This window comes from Dermacentor silvarum, chromosome 8, assembly GCF_013339745.2.
Source record: "Dermacentor silvarum isolate Dsil-2018 chromosome 8, BIME_Dsil_1.4, whole genome shotgun sequence".
In the NCBI taxonomy this organism is placed as follows: domain Eukaryota; kingdom Metazoa; phylum Arthropoda; class Arachnida; order Ixodida; family Ixodidae; genus Dermacentor; species Dermacentor silvarum.
Genome location: NC_051161.1, coordinates 138,279,214 through 138,299,386, shown reverse-complemented (window position 1 = coordinate 138,299,386; position 20,173 = coordinate 138,279,214). Strand labels below are relative to the sequence as shown.

The following is a 20,173-nucleotide window of genomic DNA, read 5'->3' as shown; positions in this document are numbered from 1 at the left end:
ACTTCACTACTTTTGTCCTTATGGGTGTTAAGTAATGAACGGTCACTCACGTCGCACACGCAGTTGAAGTCTCCTAAGAGAACAACAGTACGGTCACAATCCAATAAAGGAGCTAGATTTTCAAATAAGGCAATTCGTTTTGCGGAATCATTGAACGCATAAACGTTAACGATGCGCCATGGTACGCTACGCAACAAAATATCAACATATCCACCGCCCTTCAGAGTCTACATTATAAGTGAACGGGGTATAAGGAAGGGTCTTCCTCAAAAACAAAAAGCAACCTGCCGATAACCCAACTGCATGACACACACAAACATTGTACTCAGACAAAAAGGGCTCTAATGCCCTTGCAGTGTCTTCATCACTTTCGATCTTTGCCTCCTGAAGGGCCACAAAGTCGAGTCGTTTGCTAGATAACAGTCGGCGTAGCTGCAACTGCTTCTGTCGGGACCTAAGCACTCGTACATTAAGTGCTGCGAAAGATAGTTGCTGCGAGAGCGCCATGTTGCCTACACACCGTTTCTTGTCAATGCTGCGTGAGATCACGCGCAGAACACGAAGGAGATTCCTCTCCTCCACCAACACCAGGCCTTCTAGATCTTGACCGTCGGTGCCTCTCTTTATGTTTGGGTGAACGTCGGCGACGCAGTTGTCTGGAAGCATTTGGCGTGCTGTTCTCCTCACTCGACACAGAGGTTGTCGAGGCACGGCGCTTCAGCAAAGTGTTGTTGGAGAGTGTGTTTTCCATAGGGGTAGGACACTGGTTCGGTAGCTGAGCAGTGGTGATTTCTGCAACTGGAATATCTTCTTTTGCGAGTTCGCTGCTAACTGCCTCAACGCTCTCTGGTTCTTGACTCTCCTTTGTTGCCTCTTCCACAGGCTCAGACTGTGCCGTTGTGATCTCAGTCGATGCAGTCTCGCAAGCTTCTGCGCTGACCGGTGGTGGAACTTCGCTGGTGTCAGCTGGCAGATCTCCCGTTGCATCTAGGACCTCTGTGACATCCATGATGTGTTCTTGCAGTGCGTCATCTGAAGGTCTTGTGCGATGTCGCAGCTTGTCAGCATACGTTACTACACAGTCTGCAGTCGTGTGCCCAAAGCGTCGGCAATCGTCGCACCTAGATGTGCGACAGTGACGGCGAATGTGACCAACTTTGTGGCAGCGAAGGCACAGTGGTGGTCTTCCAGGGATGAGTAGAAGACTTTGTATTCCGCAGACTGTCCGTAAGTGTGGGATATCGGCGACACTGACCCCATCAGCAAGTGACACAACAGCATCTCGATTGAGAGATGTTGATGTTCCATATCTTATACTTTCCAGCTTTCCTTGGATATTGACAGCACTTTTCCGAAAGTTTGTAGTGCCTTGCGTATGTAAGCATCCTCTAAATTTTCAGGAAGCCATAGCATCTTAATCTTTACCTCCGCTGGCTCCGGATCAATCACAGCACATCTCTTAGACTTAACCAGAAATTCACCGCAGGTGACTAATCTGGCTTTCGCAGACGGCGATTTGCATGTCACCATCCAGACGTGGGACATCTGGAATTGTCCTATTGAGAATATTTCTCTCAAGTCTATAAACTTCCGGAGAGCGTCTCTGAAGTCTTGAGCACGATATGGGCATCCGGTTAGGTCAGCATGTAGAAAAACGGAGTCGGTGACGAGCTTACCAGTTGGGAGACGAGGCAGGACGATACGATAGTCATTACTGCTGGCTTGAGCCTGGGCAGCACCTCGGCCAGAGGCCGATTGATCCTTGTTAGCGGAGGATATCAAAGCGCAACCGTTCGAAACGCCGCCTTCTTCTTCTTCTTCTAGGCTATACAGCCACGCCTGCAGCGCATGCATTTATGCAAACCATATGATTGCGTTCGAGCGTCGTCGTCTTCGTCCACAGCTGGCACGCTCGTACGCTCGTGCTTTGCGAGGTGAAGATGTTTTGCGCGCTATGAGAGCGGGAGAGAAACGCATTCACGGAGCGGGTCTACTGGAACGCGGTGTCTGGGTTGCAAGCTGCGCTATGCAACGCGCAATGACTGCGGTAAGTCCAAGACGCGCGAAAAGAAATTATCATCATCATGAGTATTAAGATGACAGTGGCGGGCCCAGGACCAACATCTCCTTAAATACATTTAATAAAAAAATAAGATGAAAAGTTCGCCCGTACTTCCGGAAAATGCTGGGCTGCTATCACTCAGCTTCACTGTTTCAAGCGTTGCGCGGCTGAGTGCAAGGTTAGGCGCTTTGTGTGTTTGCTGTGATGAAATGGGCCGTGCTTTGCGTGCAGAAAGGAGCCAGAAGATAGCTTCGGTCTCGCTGCAAACTCTGCGTATCGACTAACCGAATTTACACCGGTTACCAGCTCTAGAGCACGCACTCCTGGGCCCACCGATGAAGCGCACATGGCGGCCCGCCGCCGCTGATCGCCCTTGCGTGGCCGTCGCACTCCCACTAGTTGTCGAAGTTGCGCTGGCTTCTTGCAGTTTCTGGTAACATCGGTGGAATTAAACATCAGTGGGATCACCGAGAGCTTTCGTCGACGCGGCCAGATGACTTCACAACACGAACACAGTCCCATAACGTCGCCAGCACAATGAAATAACGATAATTGCCACCAAAAATAATCGTCTCTTCCGGTGGCTCACGCCATGTTTTGGTTCCTTCCCTCCTCCTCCACCATGAAAGCAACGCACAGAGGCGATGACACCTTTCTTAGGCTATTCGTTCTATCCTTTCCCGTTTTGCGTTTCTTTCTCTTTCGAGACCGCACTCCTCACCGCTCCTTGCAGCTTTTGCTTTGTAACGCCCTGTCAGCGCTGCGGTGGGCTTTTTGGGTGCCAAATTTGCAGGGCTGCACATAAACGTTGTTTGCCTGCTGGGCGTATACAGACGTGACCTGCTGGCCGCCTGTGTTTTGTGACGCATGCTCTCGCTCGAAAGTACGCTTATATGTAGTAGTCTGGGCTGAACTGAAACCATACCGTTTATACCGAGGACGTTACGCAGGACATGTACTAATGGTGTAGCTGCGGTGGGATGCCGCGGCCGCCACGGGGTGCCGCGACAAGTCCCTTCGCTGAGTGAATTGCGGCTCGCTGAGGACAACCACGTTTGGCACGTCGTAGGGCCGAGTCGATTCCGATAAGTTTGATAACATAGCAGGACACGGTCAACCGCACACAAACTAGGTCGTACGGCTTCAGCTTTGCGCAAACATTATCTGTGCCTACTCTCTTCAGATAAAGAAGGCGGGCTTGTGGTTTTGACAAGGAACCAATTTGGAAAAAGAGGCCGTAGATGCAATTTCGGCCGTCATGCTTGGGTCCCAAGATGTTGCGGTGTCACACACCCCGTGAACGAGGTGCCAACGCCAGACCAAATTCCAAAGCCGACTTACCAGCTTCCGAAAATAATCCCACGAAAGCCAGGACAATCAGTAAGGGGCCCTTGGTGCGCCAGCGACCGCCGGTTGCTGTCCAAAGACCAAGTCAGAGCCCAGAGTTGTCGAAACACCAATGGATGGATGGATGCAAAACTTTAGTGAAAGTCCTGAGGTACGCAACTGAGCGCGCAGCGGGCCGCTCCGACGTTGAGACAGTCAGGCCATGCCCCATGCACCGCCGCATCGTGGGCCCTCTGGACCGCCCATAGTTGCGCCCCGGCATCGGGGCTCTTGATAGCGAAGAGCCACTTGTCCTCATTGATCTGTTCCGTGCGTCGCAACGAGGGTCAGCGCCAGAGCATATAGTCTAGGCTAGCGAAGTCATTGCAGTGCCTGCAAGAACTACTGGCATAAGTGTCGGGATAGAACTTTTATAATAAAGCCGAACTGGGATACGAGCCTGTTTGCAATACTCTGCGGGTCAATGCTTGCGCTCTATTTAACTTCTTGTGTGGAAGGGGAAAGTCTCTTTTGCCGAGATAGAAGTGCTGCGTAATTTCGTTATATGTGGTCGGTTGATCTCTGTTCTCCACCACTGTGGGCCGGCTGGGGAGTTCTCCATGGTCGCGGAAAGCGAGACCTCGCGCCTTGGAGTGGGCCAGCTCGTTGAGGTTTGTGGGGCCTCTCATGATGGATCCCATGTGAGCGGGGAACCACGGGAGTGTGTGGGTGGGGATGCTTTTGCCGTCGAGGATGGGACAGGCTTCCTTACACATGGCGCCAGCGCTGAAGGCGCGGATGGCTGCCCTGGAGTCGCTGAAGGTGACATGTTTGTCGTCGAGGAGGGCCAAACAAACATATTCTTCACACAAGGCAGTTACACACACACGTACACACTTAGGGTAGACACATCACAATGCAATTCAGACGGGTGTTCACAAAACACAGGAAAATAATTAAGGACAAGCACTAAGTGTTCAACACATAAAGTACAGAATGAATCGGAACAATGAGCGTCCAATCGTATTCACCCGTGCTGTTCTTGAGCCAGACGATCTCGGCGTAGCTCGAGGCAAATCTAGAAAAATGAACTTCTTTCGGAAATGCAGACGCTGCATGAACTCGTCGAATAGCTTGCCAGGAAATTCCCCTTCTTCCGCAGACGGTCAGTCTTCACGTTACATCTCTTCACCGGCGCGGTTTGATCCCCCTTCTGATTCCCGCACGGCGCTTTTAATCTCTTCGCCGGTGGTTCTGGACCCTTGGGTCAAAGTTGGGATCTCGTAGCATGGCCACAGCCTGGGAATCTTCCAGTAAATTCTCGCATCTTCGACCGCCGCTGTCGGAGAGTCGTCGCGGGGGGAGGGGGGTAACACATCATGTTGGCGTGCGCTCGCTCTGTAGTAATCTTCTCTCTCTCGCCTCGCCGGGTGAAAAGATGTCTCGACGCGTGCTCTTTCTCTCTCTCTCTCTCTCGTTACCGTCGCTTCTAGATTCCGTCGGTCGCATCGGCTGTTTGAGGCGTATGCGCTCTCCCCTTTTGTTGAAGCTGCCCGGGGGCCGTCGTGTTTCTTTAGCTGGTTTGCGTGAGACACTGGGCGTGCTTTGATAACGCGCTCATTTGTGACATGCGGCGAAAAAAACTTCAGTCGGCAGGAAAAACACTTTGCCAAAAATCTAACCTTGCTAGGTTGGAGGCAAACATTGGGAATAATGTTTTTTTTGGCCGCGCCACTAGATTTATTTCAGGCAACCAGTATACATAGTTGCCTAGGGGATCAGCGCAAAGGCACAGAAAGCCTGACACAGCGGCGATCACCCGCTTACGTATTAACCAATAACCAGTCATACATAAAAAATGAACGTAAGTTGCAAAAGAAAACACATCTTGATTTTCAAGTAAGTCATGCGATTATACACAAAAATATGTATATTTTCTTGAAATCCATGTTTACCGTGGAAACCGACAAAGTAGAATGCCCATTAAGGGTGATCATCTCTGAGAACAGCACGTGTAAAAAATCGGTTGCGCTCTTCCAAAGGAAGCTTTTTCTTCTGAAAATTGATGACCCCTTCCAAATCCAAAATTCTGAGAAGGTGTTAGTTTTTGATTTAAGAATTTTGACAAAGGTGTTCTGGCCAGCTCGTTGGGTATAAAAGATTTATACCACTCCTTGCCACAATACAAACTCCTGCTTTGCGTGGAAGAGTGCATAGATAGCATTGGCTCTGTAGCATTTCACAAGGCAGTAGGTGTGCCCATAGAAGGCTTCTTTGAATTGCTGCACTTTTTTTGGAAGTCCACTTATATTTAATGCTCATGCATGGCACCTGTTTATAGTCATATTTTAGGACATTATGACAAACAAAATTTTCATCACCTCAGATATTTTAGTGATGCGAAGGGGTTCAGATATGTCGACGATATTTTTACTTTTAATGTGAGGAAGCTGCTGTAAATCAGCTCCTACTACTTTTTTGGAGAATGTTGCAATTCTTTAAAATTAACGAATGAAATTCCAGAAGATGGGGTTTTACGGTTTCTTCATTTGAAGCTAAAGCTCACTAATAATAATCTGTGCTATCCAAGGACATGTAAACGATTCTTACCTTATAATTCATCCCATTCGAAATTTGTTAAAACAGTAATAGCTGTTCAGTACTTAGATAACACCCTGAGGATTTTCTGCATTCATTCCATGCCGGGAAGTTTGCAAAAGCAAGTGACAGGACTTATGACAGCATGTTATCCTAATAGTGTTCTATTATTTATAGCTGAGGGGAAGTTGAAAAAACAAACACGAAAGGGAAGATGCCTTCAAGAAGGGAATGGATTCCGCACTGTAGTAATTGCGTACATGCACAATACCTCACACCGCCTAAAGAAGATAGGAAGTCGTAGCAATGTCAGAGTGGTGCTTTCCGCCCCCGAGGAGCTAGGGAAACTTTGTCAAATGACTAATCCTTTCCACGAAAAGAAAGGCCTTGCACTATCAAACATCGTGATTCTCTTGTAACGGGTGTGTCTGGCGTGGTATATGAAATTCCCGTATTGTGTGGTTTGGACTGGTATGGGTCTGAAAGAAAGAGACTTCTAGAATACAGGAGGAAGGTGTGGAATTGCCGTGATGGGAATCTTTCTTTGCATCGTCATGAGTGCGCAATAAAGAACAAGAAGCCGTGTAAACCATTGTACAAAATGGGTAGGATAGTAGCCACAAATTAGATCAAGATGGGAGGGAGGTAATTGAAGCAGATTACATTATAAAGGCACTGGCGTCGTGTGTCAGCGCACCTTCTGCTCTTCTGTCGTCTAAAGAAACTAAGTTTCTGAGCATGGCCACCTGCTGCTATCATTTTGGTCTTGTGACGTCATGAAGAAAAGTTCTTAATCTGCAACATCGTGAGTAATCCATCAGTTGGAAGTAAGCGCTTGTGTTTCCACACCTGCCTCCCTCATTGTTGGTGCGCGCTTGACCATGTTCTGATATGAAAAAATAAAACAATTTGCTCAAACGTCGGTGCTCTTCAGGTTGATAACAACCAGTAAGGGTCGATAACCGTCAGATTCAGTTCATTAAGGTTGATAACGACCCATAGTGGTTGATAATGGCCGGATAATGCCGGGTTAGATTGATAAGAAGGGATAATGGTTGCTAAAGGTCGGAGCGATTCCGATAAAGTTTATAACAACCGATCAGGGTTGATAAGGGTTTATACTGGCACGATCAAGATCCAAAACAGCTTAGAAGGCCAATAAAGCATACATTTATTCAACCGTCTACTGCTTCGTCAATCGCGGTAAACAACGTACGTCACGTCGTACGCGTGGAGATGAGCAGGTAGCATAGTGCTCACGTAATCATCATCATGAATCTTTTTTATGTCTCCTGCAGGACGAAAGCCTCTCCCAGCGTTCTCCAATTACCCCTGTCTTGTGCTAGCTGATTCAAATTTCTACCCACAAATTTCCCAATTCCATCACCCCACCTAGTTGTCTGCCGTCATCGACTGCGCTTCCCTTCTGTTGACACCCATTCTGCAACTCTAATAGTCCATCGGTTGTGTACCCTACGCATTGCAGGGCCTGCCAAGCTCCATTTCTTTCTCGTATTGTCAATTAAAATATCGGATATCCGTGTTCGCTCTCTGATCCACACCACTGTCTTTCCCTCTCTTAGCGTAACGTCTAACATTTTTCATTCCATTGCTCTTTGGGCTGTCCCTAACTTTCTCTAGAGCTTCTTTGTTAACTTCCAAGTTTCTGCCCAATATGTTAGCACCAGTAGAATGCAATAATTGTACACTTTTCGATTCGGTGACCGTGATAACCTTCCAGTCAGGATTTGGCAATGCCTGCCGCATGCGCTCCAACTCAATTTTATTCTTCTGTGAATTGCCTTACGATCAGGGTCCCCTGTCAGTAATTGACCTAGATAAATGTACTGCTTTGCAGACTCTAGAGGCTGACTGGCGAATCGGAATTCTTGTTAGCTCACCAGGCTATTGAATTTTATTTTTGACTTCTGCATATAATACTTCAACCGCACTCTTAAACTTTCTCGATAAAGGTACTCAAGCATTTGTTGTAATTCGTGCCCATTTTTGCTGAACACGACAATGTCATCTGCACACCGAAGGTTGCTGAGATATTAGCCGTTAAATCTCACTCCTAAGCATGCCCAGTATAATAGCCTGAATACTTCTAGGCATTCGGTGAATATCATTGGAGAGGTTGTGTCTCTTTGCCTGACCCCTTTCTTGATTAGTAACTTTCTACTGTTCTTGCGAAGAACCAAGGTAGCTGTGGAATCTTTGCACATATTTGCCAAGATATTCATGTATGCGTCCTGTACTCTATGTTTACGCAATGCTTACGTATACTTGGACAACTGCAGTCCCGGTCCTGCGTAATTTTTTAATGCTGTTCGTTGATGTATGTGTATGTATGTAATACCATTTCTCAAGTGCGCCAGTACCAGGAATACCAGGTTATTCCAGGGCATGTTTGTAAAATTGATTTATTGATCGATTGGCTATAATTTGGACCTTACCTCGATGATGCCGTGATCAAGCAAATCTTAAAAACCATATATTTGTAATTCAGTTTCACTGTAATTTCCATCAAGCATCTGCCTCACTCATGCAGTGTATCTCCTAAATTAATCAAGTAATGCTCAAACTGTTCAAACATAATCCAAACCTATTAAAGCGAGAAGCTTACCTTTGCACTGTATTTCTTTTTGACACAAAATTTAAGAATGCTAGTATGGAGCTTTGTTCACAAGCTTAACAATTATTGAAAGAACAAGTAGACTGAAGAAATTTATTAAAAATAGCACAAAATAAGATCGAAATAGAAAGACACGTACATTCGCAGTATTCTTGGAACACGTCTGCAAATACTTTAGTAGGTTCGGCGAAATGCGACGTTACATAAACAATTATAAGTTCAAATATCTTATAAAAACGTCACCCGTGTTTTTAACAAACGCATTCTGAATTATTATTTATCAAACGTTTAGAAGCTGCAAACTTCCTTCTTGTAGAACGTATACCCTGCTCCGCAAGCATTCTTGAAAGCATCTTTGCAGTGTTGTGGAACAGGGTCGAGGAATTCGACTTCCACCCAAAGCATGCACTCTGAAAAAAAAAAACGATAAAGAAAGGAGATAAACCACGGCATTGTTTAAAGTTATGTTTAACGTTGCGTTGAAGGGTACAGATTATGCATAGTTCAGAATATGCATATGCCGTATTGTACAACCTACACAGCACGGTTGACCACAATGAGAAAGACGTGGTAAAAAGCAACAATTTTAAAGACAATAAATACAGGCTATTATGAAACAAAAATAGCAAGCAAGGTATAATAAAAAATCACAGTTTGTGCTCAGCCCTTTTCAGTAAAGCCATACGGCAAAGCCTCTGCTCTAACGCAGGAATTTTGACTGTTTAAATTTTACTTTTGGAACTGCTTTCAGTTTCTTCCAATGCGCAAATATTATATAGAGATAATGGTGGGGTTCATAGGAAAAATATAGAACACAGTAATTGAAGGCCGAAACAATATTGAGCAGGGATGTTGCATCTGATTTCTACTGCCCCTGCTTTTCTATTTTTATTGATGCCGCGTCAAAAGCGTGCAGTGTTTCCAAAGCGTTTAAAGTTAACGGAGTGAGGTCGTCGTACTCTAAGTGGCATTCATACGTATGCGTCATCAGCGCTCATTCTGCAAACTGGGGTAAACTTACAATGTTACTGACCACAGAGAGTGATTGTATAGTTCCCGTAAATATATTGACCCTTTTCGCGCAGCAGTTTGTTTTATAAAAACGAGATGGCGCACACGGCGGCGCGCAATACCTGTCCTGAGCGACCGCGCACGAATACGAAACCATTACCGCTTCTACCTTGCTTCTGTGCGATCAGCTGTCGGAAATGCAACTGAGTTTTCGCTAACACACTGTGCTCCAATCATGCTAGATTGAATCATGTGGATTGAAGACGTGTGCAGTAGTTGGCTCAAAAAACATTGGCTGGCATGTTAAGGAATGGAATGAATCTGTGTGACCAAGTTCGCGGACGGCTGCTGCAACTGTCCGAACGTGTTACCGGCACTTCGAGATGTACGGCTTTCCTCGAGGATACAGAAATTGGCTCATCCGCCAGCCTTGTATCGCTAACCTTCAAAGAAAGGGTTTCATTCCCGGAACGTCGGCAAGAGTGAGTACCACTAGTTTAACAATGACAAAGGGAGTAGCGCCGCTTCCGGTCATAGTAAGTTTCGCGCACGTTATCTATACAAATCTGTCCCAAATGGCAGGAAAACTTACGCCCACTCTATCGCCGACGTATCAATAATAAGTGAATGGGCGCACACGTGAATATGTGTGCACTGTATACGCATAATAAATGACGGACTACACCTATGGCGCACTAATTATCAAAGCTGAATGTTTCGTGACGGTCCACAAGAGTAAGCGAGTTACTAGCTGTAATATATATTTACTACAAGGTATTACAATGTACAAAACAGCTACGTTTCCAGCCTTGTCCGCAACAAGAACAAATCTATCGGAACTCAACGCACCCGCGAGCGATTAGGCAGAAAATAATCAGATAGTGGCCGCACCGAGGAACTTCACTGAGTCAGAAACTGACAAGCCACTGCTTCAAAATATTTGCCGAATAAAGAACATAGATCAAAACACAATATTCCTGACTGAACGCATAATCGGAAAGCTTCGACAGCGTTGAATACATATTTAGCCCCGCTTTTAGAACAAGCACCATATACAGTGCTTTCGCCGTTTGGGCATAGCTTAATCAGCTCCGAAAGCGCTTTTGCATGTTCTCTGAAGCTGTGATCAAAGCTTCGTGTCGTCCACCTAGTCACCGTCTACGATATCTCCGAAAAAAGAGGTTTTCAATGTCGCGCCGGCGTCATACAGTTCCATTGTAAACAAGGAGGCAACGGAGGCAGTTGAGGCAAGCAATGGACGCGTCACCACGTGATCAAACATGGCAGCGCCCACGGGATCGCCACGAAAAGGGTCAATATTTGACAATGTGCAAGGAGTCCTCTAGGCTCAGTTGTTATACCACAGCATCTTGCAAGTCCTATCCAACTTGCCTTTTACTGTGATATTATATTCAATCCTTCAGGGTATTCTTGAGCGAGAGTGTTTATGATTCCTCAAAAAATGGCTCGAACGGTATGACCGGCAATTGTTAGCGCAATGTTCTAAGAACATTTTACTATGCTACCATCTTGCTTAGCGCGGGACATCTTTCGGTAGGGCGTCTTCAAACGAGAGTGCTCCCCCTTCATGTTGACACTAGCACACCTCTCGTCGCGGCAAATCGGTGCCACTGTGCAGTTATATGCAATACTGGACACCGCCTTGCGGTACCCAGTGACAACATTAACAACCCCGCAACGAGGGAGCAGCCAGCCTTCTCAACGGAATAAACAGCGTATAATCATTCTCAGGAGTTCACAATTGCTGCAATAAGTTTAACAGCATGTGAATGTGATTGAGTGCCACAACAGCATTTGACGGCCCGGCAAACGCCACAAATTGATGAATAGTCCACCATGAATTCTGAGGTTATGCAAAGATCCCAGTATCCGAGACAAATGTGCTTGAAGACGAGACCGGAAACCTGATTACTCCGACCCACAAGATGGTTTACAAAGACAGTTGACAAACATATTGGCGATGACTTGAATGAATAAAAGCTGAATGGCCGCATTTCCGACGCACCTTGTCTATATTCGCTCAGGTACGCTCAGGTTGCACCACGCTTGTTTTGGATAGATCACTCTTGAAGGACAGATAGCTGACAAAGATTGCAATGTTTCCAAAGCCTACAATAAAGCAGTTCAACAATGACATAAAATACGCGCCAAAAAGCAAAAATTTGCCTTCAAGCGTTCAAGTGAACTTGTGGCCTTATATGTATTTGAATAGGTGTCATCAGCATTTTTCCTAGCTCTCACATAAATTAGTCCATCAGAAAGGTGTTGCCATATATCGAACTTCCAGGGCAGGCAGCATTCTCCATTTTGCCCAGCGATAGGATTTTAAAAAATTTAGGTTTAACATTGACTAACCTATCGACAATTGAGGCTTATTAGGCTTGACGTGATAACGTACCAGTAACTTAAGTAAGCCTAAATTCTGTTTGAGTGCTTTGTGGATTCGAACATTCTTGTTTCATCGGAAATGAGACCAGTCATGATCGAACAGGCAAACAGAAATGCCCTTCCCCCCCCCTCCCCCTTTTTTTTTGTTCCAGTAGTGAAGTCGTTCTGTATTTATGAGTCAACAACTAATACCAACAAGACATCCTGTTATGAAAGTTAGATTACTTCAATATTAAGTAAACGTTCATGCATTTCGTACTGAGTGCGAACTACAGTCTCTAGTCACAGCGAGAATAAGGATGGCTGAAGGTCTTACGTTCTGTGTCGTCGGAAGGAATTATGCCGATAAAACAAGTCTTGTAGTCAGTGTAGAGAGCCGCAATAACAAGTGGATTGTTGACATCTGAAAAAGCGTGAAAGAGGCGGCATCGCTGTATGCGTAAGGAAGTAGTTGCAGTATGTTTGGCGTCCCAGCGTGTTATCCTTTCTATGCGTCGGTTTATCTTTGCACTGTTCCTTTCGTGAAAGCATAATAATGTTTGAGTAAGCGACTTTTACCCAGCCATAAACCGAATTTTGTTGCTAAACTGCATTTCCAATGGTGAGATGCTCTCATACAATAACCGGGTTCATAAATATCAAGTAAAGCTCCTACACTTCAAGAAACGCTATAACTGTTCTGTTTGCTCAAAAATGTTAAGACATGGGGACTGTAACGGTTCACAAATATACCGAAACTCGTTCAAATAAAAATACACAAACGTTCAAGTGCTCCCCCTTCACCAAAACACATATCGTAATTCTGGATACTGCATCGGTTAAAATGCCTCGTGGGCATACACGATTTCATATCTTACATTTTGAAAAAGGCGTGAAAGCAAGAATATTAATCAGGGTAACACAGGGGCGACCGGCTTAGGTAACTGAAAAAACGCTTGATTCAGTGAACCGCCAACGTTTATTTCGCAAACTCCCACGTACACGAAAACTGAATAGCCATAAAAAGTAACAAACACAAATAACGCAGATAATATATGGCGTATGCGTCGAAACCTAGCACGGACGTCAGCACGAAATAATTCGACAGAACCAATTTCATTATGCCTGTCATCGGTAATTAGTTTCGCATACAGCCAATATAGCGACAACCTATTGCCAACATTGAAACAAGCTGTGTATCACGCGTGAGCTGCAACTTGACTCCTCTTTCGCACTTCCCTAGGAACGCGTGGCGCCCACTAGCGCCGCAGCTGCGACGCCTGCATGTAGCCTCCGAAATATATGATTCACCGGTGTGTGCGAACGCTTAGAAATGCGTCATGCAGCAACCAGGCTACTCTCTCTTTCTGGACATACTCCACCAAGTAGTGGTGCTGCCGGGAAGTCCACGCAAGGCCTCCGAAACCAGCAGCATGGCTCGCCGGTGCGTGTGAACGCTTAGAAATGCGTCATGCAGCAACCAGGCTACTCTGTCTTTCTGGACATACTCCACCAAGTGGTGGTGCTGCCGGGAAATCCACGCAAGGCCTCCGAAACCAGCAGCATGGCTCGCCGGTGCGTGCGAACGCTTACAGTTGTTCATTCGATTGCCGCAGACCCACTGGTACATACTCAGTGACCCAAGTTGGCGAGAGAGAGAGAGAGACAGAACTTTATTGATTGTCCTTGCTGGGCTCAAGGGAGTTTGGTGCTGGGAGACTAGCCCCACCGGAGCCGCCCTTCCTCAGGCGGCGGCCAGACCTTAAGTCCTCCGCGCATGCCCGGAGCAGCACAGCCTCCCATTGCTCGAGCATGGTGATTTCAGATATAGGATTGGTGGTGTGTTTAATGGTGTGTTTTGCTGTGGGCCGTGCCCAGATAACGTGGTCGAGAATGGCGCGAGCCACCTGGCACGCTTTGGATTGTGGTGGGTAAACGTCTCGGTAGATGTGACTGTACAGCGGAGGTGTGGGGGATGTGTGTGTCTATAATAATCGCCGTGCTGTCGACAGGTGCTTATTGAGTGACTTGTCAGCAGGTGGGTACTTTATTCTTGCCTTACGGTGATACATAAGGATTTCACTGTATGTTACTATTTTGTCTTTCACATGGCCGTGCCAGGAGACGCCTGCCTCGTATTCAGCCTGCTGGGCTGCGGGTCGACGGAGAGGGGGAGGAGGGGTCGCTACTCTGTAGACGGGTGACGCGCCCGGTGGACAATTTCTCGGCCAGCATCATGAGCCGCTTCGTTCCCGGCAAGGCCCGAATGGCCCGGGGCCAGATTAACTGAACGTGGTGGTGACGGGAATTGTATGGGCTTGACAGCATGCGGTTTGGTTGCCGTGAGATGATGCCTCTGGTGAAGCTGCATATAGCCGACTTCGAGTCGCTAATGAAGCAACAGGTGGTAGTCGTTGCGTAGGCTAAAGCGATGGAAGCTTCTTGGCCCTCTTCGGGTTGTGTGCTGCCTGTGAAGCTGGGGGTAGTAGTGATATGGTTCAGCCCCATGACCATGGCCAGGGCCATGGTCAGGGCCTTGGCCGGTAGTTGTGGGTACTCCGCTGCGTCTGCCTAAGCTAGATGTGTGGCCACCTCTTAAGGCTTGTTGAGTTGTCTCGCGCGGTCGGCACGCCGTTCTGCATGGTAGGTAGGGTGCATATTGCGCGGGATTGGAGGGATGCGGAACGTGTCTCTGAGGTACGGGTCCATGGGACCTTGGTTTAGGTCTCCGTAAGGTAATGGATGTCCGGGTGCAGAGGATATGACGTCCGGTCTTTGTGAGAGCTGCTCGTAGTGGGCAATGCACTGGGCCTCAATTACCTCATCAATGGTGGTCTGTACGCTCAATTCTATTAGCTTCTGATTCGCTGTCGATTCAGCGACGTGCAGGGCTGGCTTGTATGCCTTCTTCATAATGATGCTAAATTCTCCGTGTTTGAGAGGCATAGAAAACGTATGACGTATATGACGCGGCTGATCATAAAGGCATTTACCAACCGTATATGGTTGTCCTCTTTCATTCGCATGTGTTTGGTGGCGATGCGCAAGATGAGCCTTCCTATTTGAGTAGCTTGATGCTGAGGTGTTGGATAGTATTTGTGTTTTTACGGTTGCGTTTTATATGGAACTCAGGTCTTGCAGGCTAGGCACGCATGGTATGGGATGTCCTTTGACCTCCAGCGTGATGTGTTGCGTGCTCTCCTGAGTCGTTCGGTGGTGCGTAGCGAGAGCTAGGATGAGTAAATCGGATTTACCCGGCGAACACGAAAGTCCTCGCTGCTAGAGGATCCCCACCATGGTGTTGATTGCTTCTTGTATGTTCTCTTGGATTTCGCCATCACTGCCTGCAGCAGACCATAGGGTGATGTCATCCACGTATAGTCAGTGATGAAGGCGTGGGATGGCTGACAACTGTGATGGTAGCTCCAGGTGGGTGATGTTAGTAAGCATGGGTGAGAGCACCGATCCTTGTAGTGTTCCCTTGCTTCTCAGCTGGATAATCGCCGATTGGAGCCCCCCTAATGTCAATCTCGTAGTGCGGTTGGAGAGGAAGTCTTCATTGTAGTGATAGGTCTGTGTACCTACGTTTAGTTGCGAGAGTGCCTAGAGAATATCACTGTGCTTGACGTTATCAAACGCTTTAGTAAGGTCTAGGCCGAGTATGGTCTTTGTGTCAAATTTAGGTCCCAGCTGGGCGTCTACCCCTTGATGCTGAATTTGAAGTCGCAACAGCGTCGTCGTCCGCGTTTCGAAGCAGCCGATTGGTGATACCATCGTTCCCCGGCTCGGAGTTCGGCCACAGGTTTGCGTACCACTGCCTGCACTTCCGCAAGGGTGATAGGGGTGTCCCGGGAGCAACACTCCAATTGCTAGAAGATACAGCGCTCGACCGCTGGCGCCACGCTGCGCCGTTCGCGCGTGCCGCGTTTCTAGGTGGTTTCTTTCGCCGAGGGCGCTCGAACGCAATCATATGGTTCGCATGAATGTAAGCCTTGGAAGAGTGGCTGTATGGCTACAACGACACACGGTGAAGGAACGGAAGGCGGAGGGGCGAGTGATGCAGAGGGCCGACCAGAGCCGGACACATCGGAACCAGGGAGCAGCCAGGAGCCCCTCGTTAAGAGCGGCGCTCGAGCGACGAGCGTCACCGGCGCAGCGAAACGCACGCACGCCGAACGCGAGAACGAGAAGGACCAAACGACAGACGCTAGCAACGAGGAGCCTCCGACGAAAACAACGCAAGGGAGACGACTAGGCTTAAGACCAAAACCAACTGTACCGACGGACGCAAGAGCCGCCGAAAAGCATGCCTTGCAACAAGGCCGACCTGCACAAACAGACGGCACTGGTGACAAGAAAAGCGTCTAGCGACGCGCTAGACGCGAAAGGTAAGCGCTATGCCCTCGTTCTCTTCTAACCGCTGCAAAATGGCTTCTGCTCTTACGCTTAAAGTTGCCAGTCTAAATGTGCGAGGTTTAGCCACGAATAAAAAGCAGAGCCAAGTGCTGCGCCTTTTAACTGAGCAAGGTATCGATATACTGGTATACAAGAGATAAAGGTCGAAGGGGTCGAAGAGACCGAGAGCATGGTGCGGCGTTTCACGTCTAGGTGTTGTGCTGTTGTCAGTCACGCAGTTGGTACTTATGCCGGGTGTGTCTTGTTTCTCAAAAAGCTACCAGGTCTCCTGTTTCAGTCGCATGTTTCACTTCCTTCGGGACGAGGAGTTGTCTGTGATTTTGTGTTTTGCTCTCCTGAATGGCACGCTGTCTGCATATATGCACCCACCGCAGTTGATGAGAGGGCGGCCTTTTTCGAACCCGTTCATCAACATTTGAACACGGAAAGGCAGCTCATCCTGCTGGGCGATTTCAATTGTGTTCTGAGCGCCAGTGACAAAAATAGCGTGCACACCTACAGGGATAAATGTACTGAGGTTCTTTTTCGTTTAATTGACGATTTTGCTTTGGACGATGTGGGCGAATGTCTGGTGAGCAAGAGCCAGCTTAAGTACACTCATTTCCAGGGTACCAGCCATGCTCGACTCGACAGGATTTACGTGTCTGCATGCTTGCTCCCAAAGTACCATGGCTATGATGTAGTGCCCGCGCCTTTCTCGGACCATTGCATGGTTGAATGTTCCATTGGAACCAAAAAATGAGGCAGCTGTTTCCAGTGGGACCTTTGGAAATTGAACAACCAACTGTTCAATGATGTTGAATTCACCAGGGACGGTATTTTGTAGCGATGCCTTTAAAGTAATAATCGACAGTTTTAGCAGTGCGCATGCGCAGAACGTAGCGGCCGCGCGCTGGTCTCACGGACCTACGTGAAATTTGATTTTTTACGTGCGTTTCTTGCGCACGTAGACAGCTCCGCGCGGGGGTTTCGCGAGATCACGAACAAGCGATAGCGTGCTGAGCGCGCGCTCAGCAGGCTATCGCTTGTTCCGTGTTTCCATGCAAGCCAGATGGCTTGCATGGAAACACGGCTACAGGATGACTGGTCATCTATTTCATTCCATGTCAACGATGACAGTAGATAACGCTTGCACAACATACTTCCGGGCATTGCGGAGACGATGACCGGCACGCATCACTGCACATCACTGGCTTCGCTGAAATACTCATCTTGAATTGAATTGTTCATATTTCCCGATAGATGTAGCTACGTGGTTAAAGTCCCTATATAAGAAAAGTACCGCCATCCTTTGACAAATGCCGCTTCGCTCTCTCCTGTGTTATCCTGTATCTCCGATTGGACGATGATAGCGCGCGCTTTTCACTTCTTTATATTTTCTTTTTTTCCGCCTCCGAGCCATGTTGAAAGTCCTCTGCGCAGCCGCAGTCGCCGGCGGCGGCGACGGCGCGCGCCCGGCCTGAGAGCTTCAACGTGGACTTTCTAGGTGCGCCACCGTCTACTTGGCTTTCTCAAGCAAAAAGTAAAGAAAAAGCAAGCGCTTTAGGAGAGGAGGAGGCGGAGGAAAGAGTAGATGGCGGTACTTTTCTTATATAGGGACTTTACGTCGCGTACGTGTAGCTAAAAGCGTTTCAGATGGCGTGCACGTAAGGTACGTAGACTTTACGTTTGCGTACGTGAAGTCTCCACGTACGGGTAACTACAACTGTCTAATGCCTTTTCGCGCTTATCGCGCTTTGTCAGTGGTCATAGCGACCGTCCGCTCGCATTATCAACGTTGATAACGCGAGCGGACCGTCACTCTGACCACTGACAACGCGCGATAAGCGCGAAAAGGCATTATTACTCTAAAGGCATCGCTACAACATACCGGCCCAGAGGTGCGGAGGAAGAAATTAGTAAAGTCACTGGTGGTGGAATGCATGAATTGGGCCAGGAATGGGAACTATGCAAGCAACAGATCAAAATAAAAGCTATTGAAAGGGCGAGCTGCATGCGTTAGCAGGAAAAAATGATTGAAACGCAGTTAAAGGCTATGATAGAAAAATTACTATACTCGCGGACAACTTTCTGTGGCAATGAAGAGAAAGCTACGGAGCCAAAGTGCGCACAAGTGAGAGCGCTACTGAAAAGAGTCCCGTGTTTTAATTCAGGTTCGTGTAGGATGGGGAAGAGAAAACATAAACAGCTTATTAGCGCACAGAACACACCACTGAGTGTCAGAGTTTACTTCCGCGTCTGGGCAAACGCGAAACCGTCCCAGGTGGGAGCTGCGTCCATTCCAGCGTCTGTTCCGAGCAACCGAGAGAGAGAGAGAGAGAGAGCAAGGAGAGGAAAGGCAGGGAGGTCAACCAGAAGAGCGCCCGGTTTGCTACCCTGCACTAGGGGTGAGGAAAAGGGGGAATAGAAAGAATAAAATAGGGAGAGAATGAGTACTGAGTACACGTGGGACGATGTACAGGGACACTATAGGCGGTCTCTTAAACCGGTGCACTTCAAATACTGCACTAATGCACGCATCGCTTTTTGTGCCAGTGACGAGTGTAGCCACGGTCCGAGTATCTTTGACTCAGAGAAGGGTCTCGAGTCCAGTCGGTTTAAAGTTGTCCTGAGAGAGAGGCGTTGCACGTCGTAGCGAGGACATGTACACTGAGCCGTGCTCCCTCAAGGGCTGCAGAAGATAGCGCCAACCTTTCCCTTTCCCTCAAGAACCACTTATCATCATCAGGACATGTACACAGTAGGTGTTCGATGGTTTCCTCACACATACAGGAGACGCACATCGGGCTCTCGGCCATTCCCATACGGAAGGAGTAAGCGTTCGTGAACGCCACTCCCAGCCACAAGCGGCACAGCAAGGTTGTTTCGCCGCGGGAAAGGCTAGCTGGCAATTGTAGACGCAGCAAGGGGTCCAACTTGTACAATCGGCAATTGAAGGCACTTGAACTCCATAAAGCTTGTGACTTTTTGCATGCAAGCAGACGAAGTTCCCTGGCAGTGTCCGTCCGCCAAAGGTATTGTACGCGTCTGGGTGTCTTCGTGAGCAGATCGGGCAGCCCTGTCAGCAATGTCGTTGCCGATGATGCCACAGTGAGCAGGAATCCACTGGAACACTATGATGTGACCTGTTTCCAGAGCATGGTTATGTACTTCCATGATGTCGGATATCATCTGCTCGTAAGTTTTGTGATGTAAGGCTGACTTGATACTGTGAAGGGCTGCCTTAGAGTCACAGAATATGACCCATTTCTGTGGCGGCTCTTCTTTGACGTAGGTCACAGCTGCATGGAGGGCTGCAAGTTCTGCCGACGTAGATGTACTCATATGTGATAACTTGAATTTAACTGCAACTTGCTTGGCTGTAACGACGAATTAGGCAGTTGAGCTGGAAGGTGAGGTCAAACCGTCGGTATATATATGTATGTAGTCTTCATATATCTGGTGCATTAATAGGAGCGTCAGTTGCTTCAGAGCCAGCGATGGATGATTGGCCTTCTTGGTGATTCCGGGAATAGTAAAATTCACTTGAGGCTGTCGCAGGCACCACAGGGGAGATGAAGGCTTCGCCGCCGGTGTAAAAGATGACGGTATCCACTCTTGGTGGCCGCTAATCACTTTTGAAAAGGTAGCTTGAGGTCTCTCCGCTGGTAGGGAAGCTAAGTGATGGTCGGGGATCCTTGACAGATGACGAATGTGCGCTCTGAGGGAGTCGGCAGCTACGTGTGTCTGGATTGTAT

The 20,173-nt window shown here is 47.8% G+C and overlaps 1 protein-coding gene across 1 annotated transcript in view; it reads right to left on the bottom strand.

The window, feature by feature from the left end:
• The window catches only part of LOC119462852 (uncharacterized), a 91,017-nt gene that overhangs the window by 18,969 nt on the left and 51,875 nt on the right, over positions 1–20,173 (bottom strand). Inside the window, exon 4 of the mRNA XM_049672039.1 lies at positions 12,358–12,444. Within this exon, the coding sequence (XP_049527996.1) occupies positions 12,358–12,444 (87 nt within the window). The remainder of the gene's footprint in view (positions 1–12,357; positions 12,445–20,173) is intronic.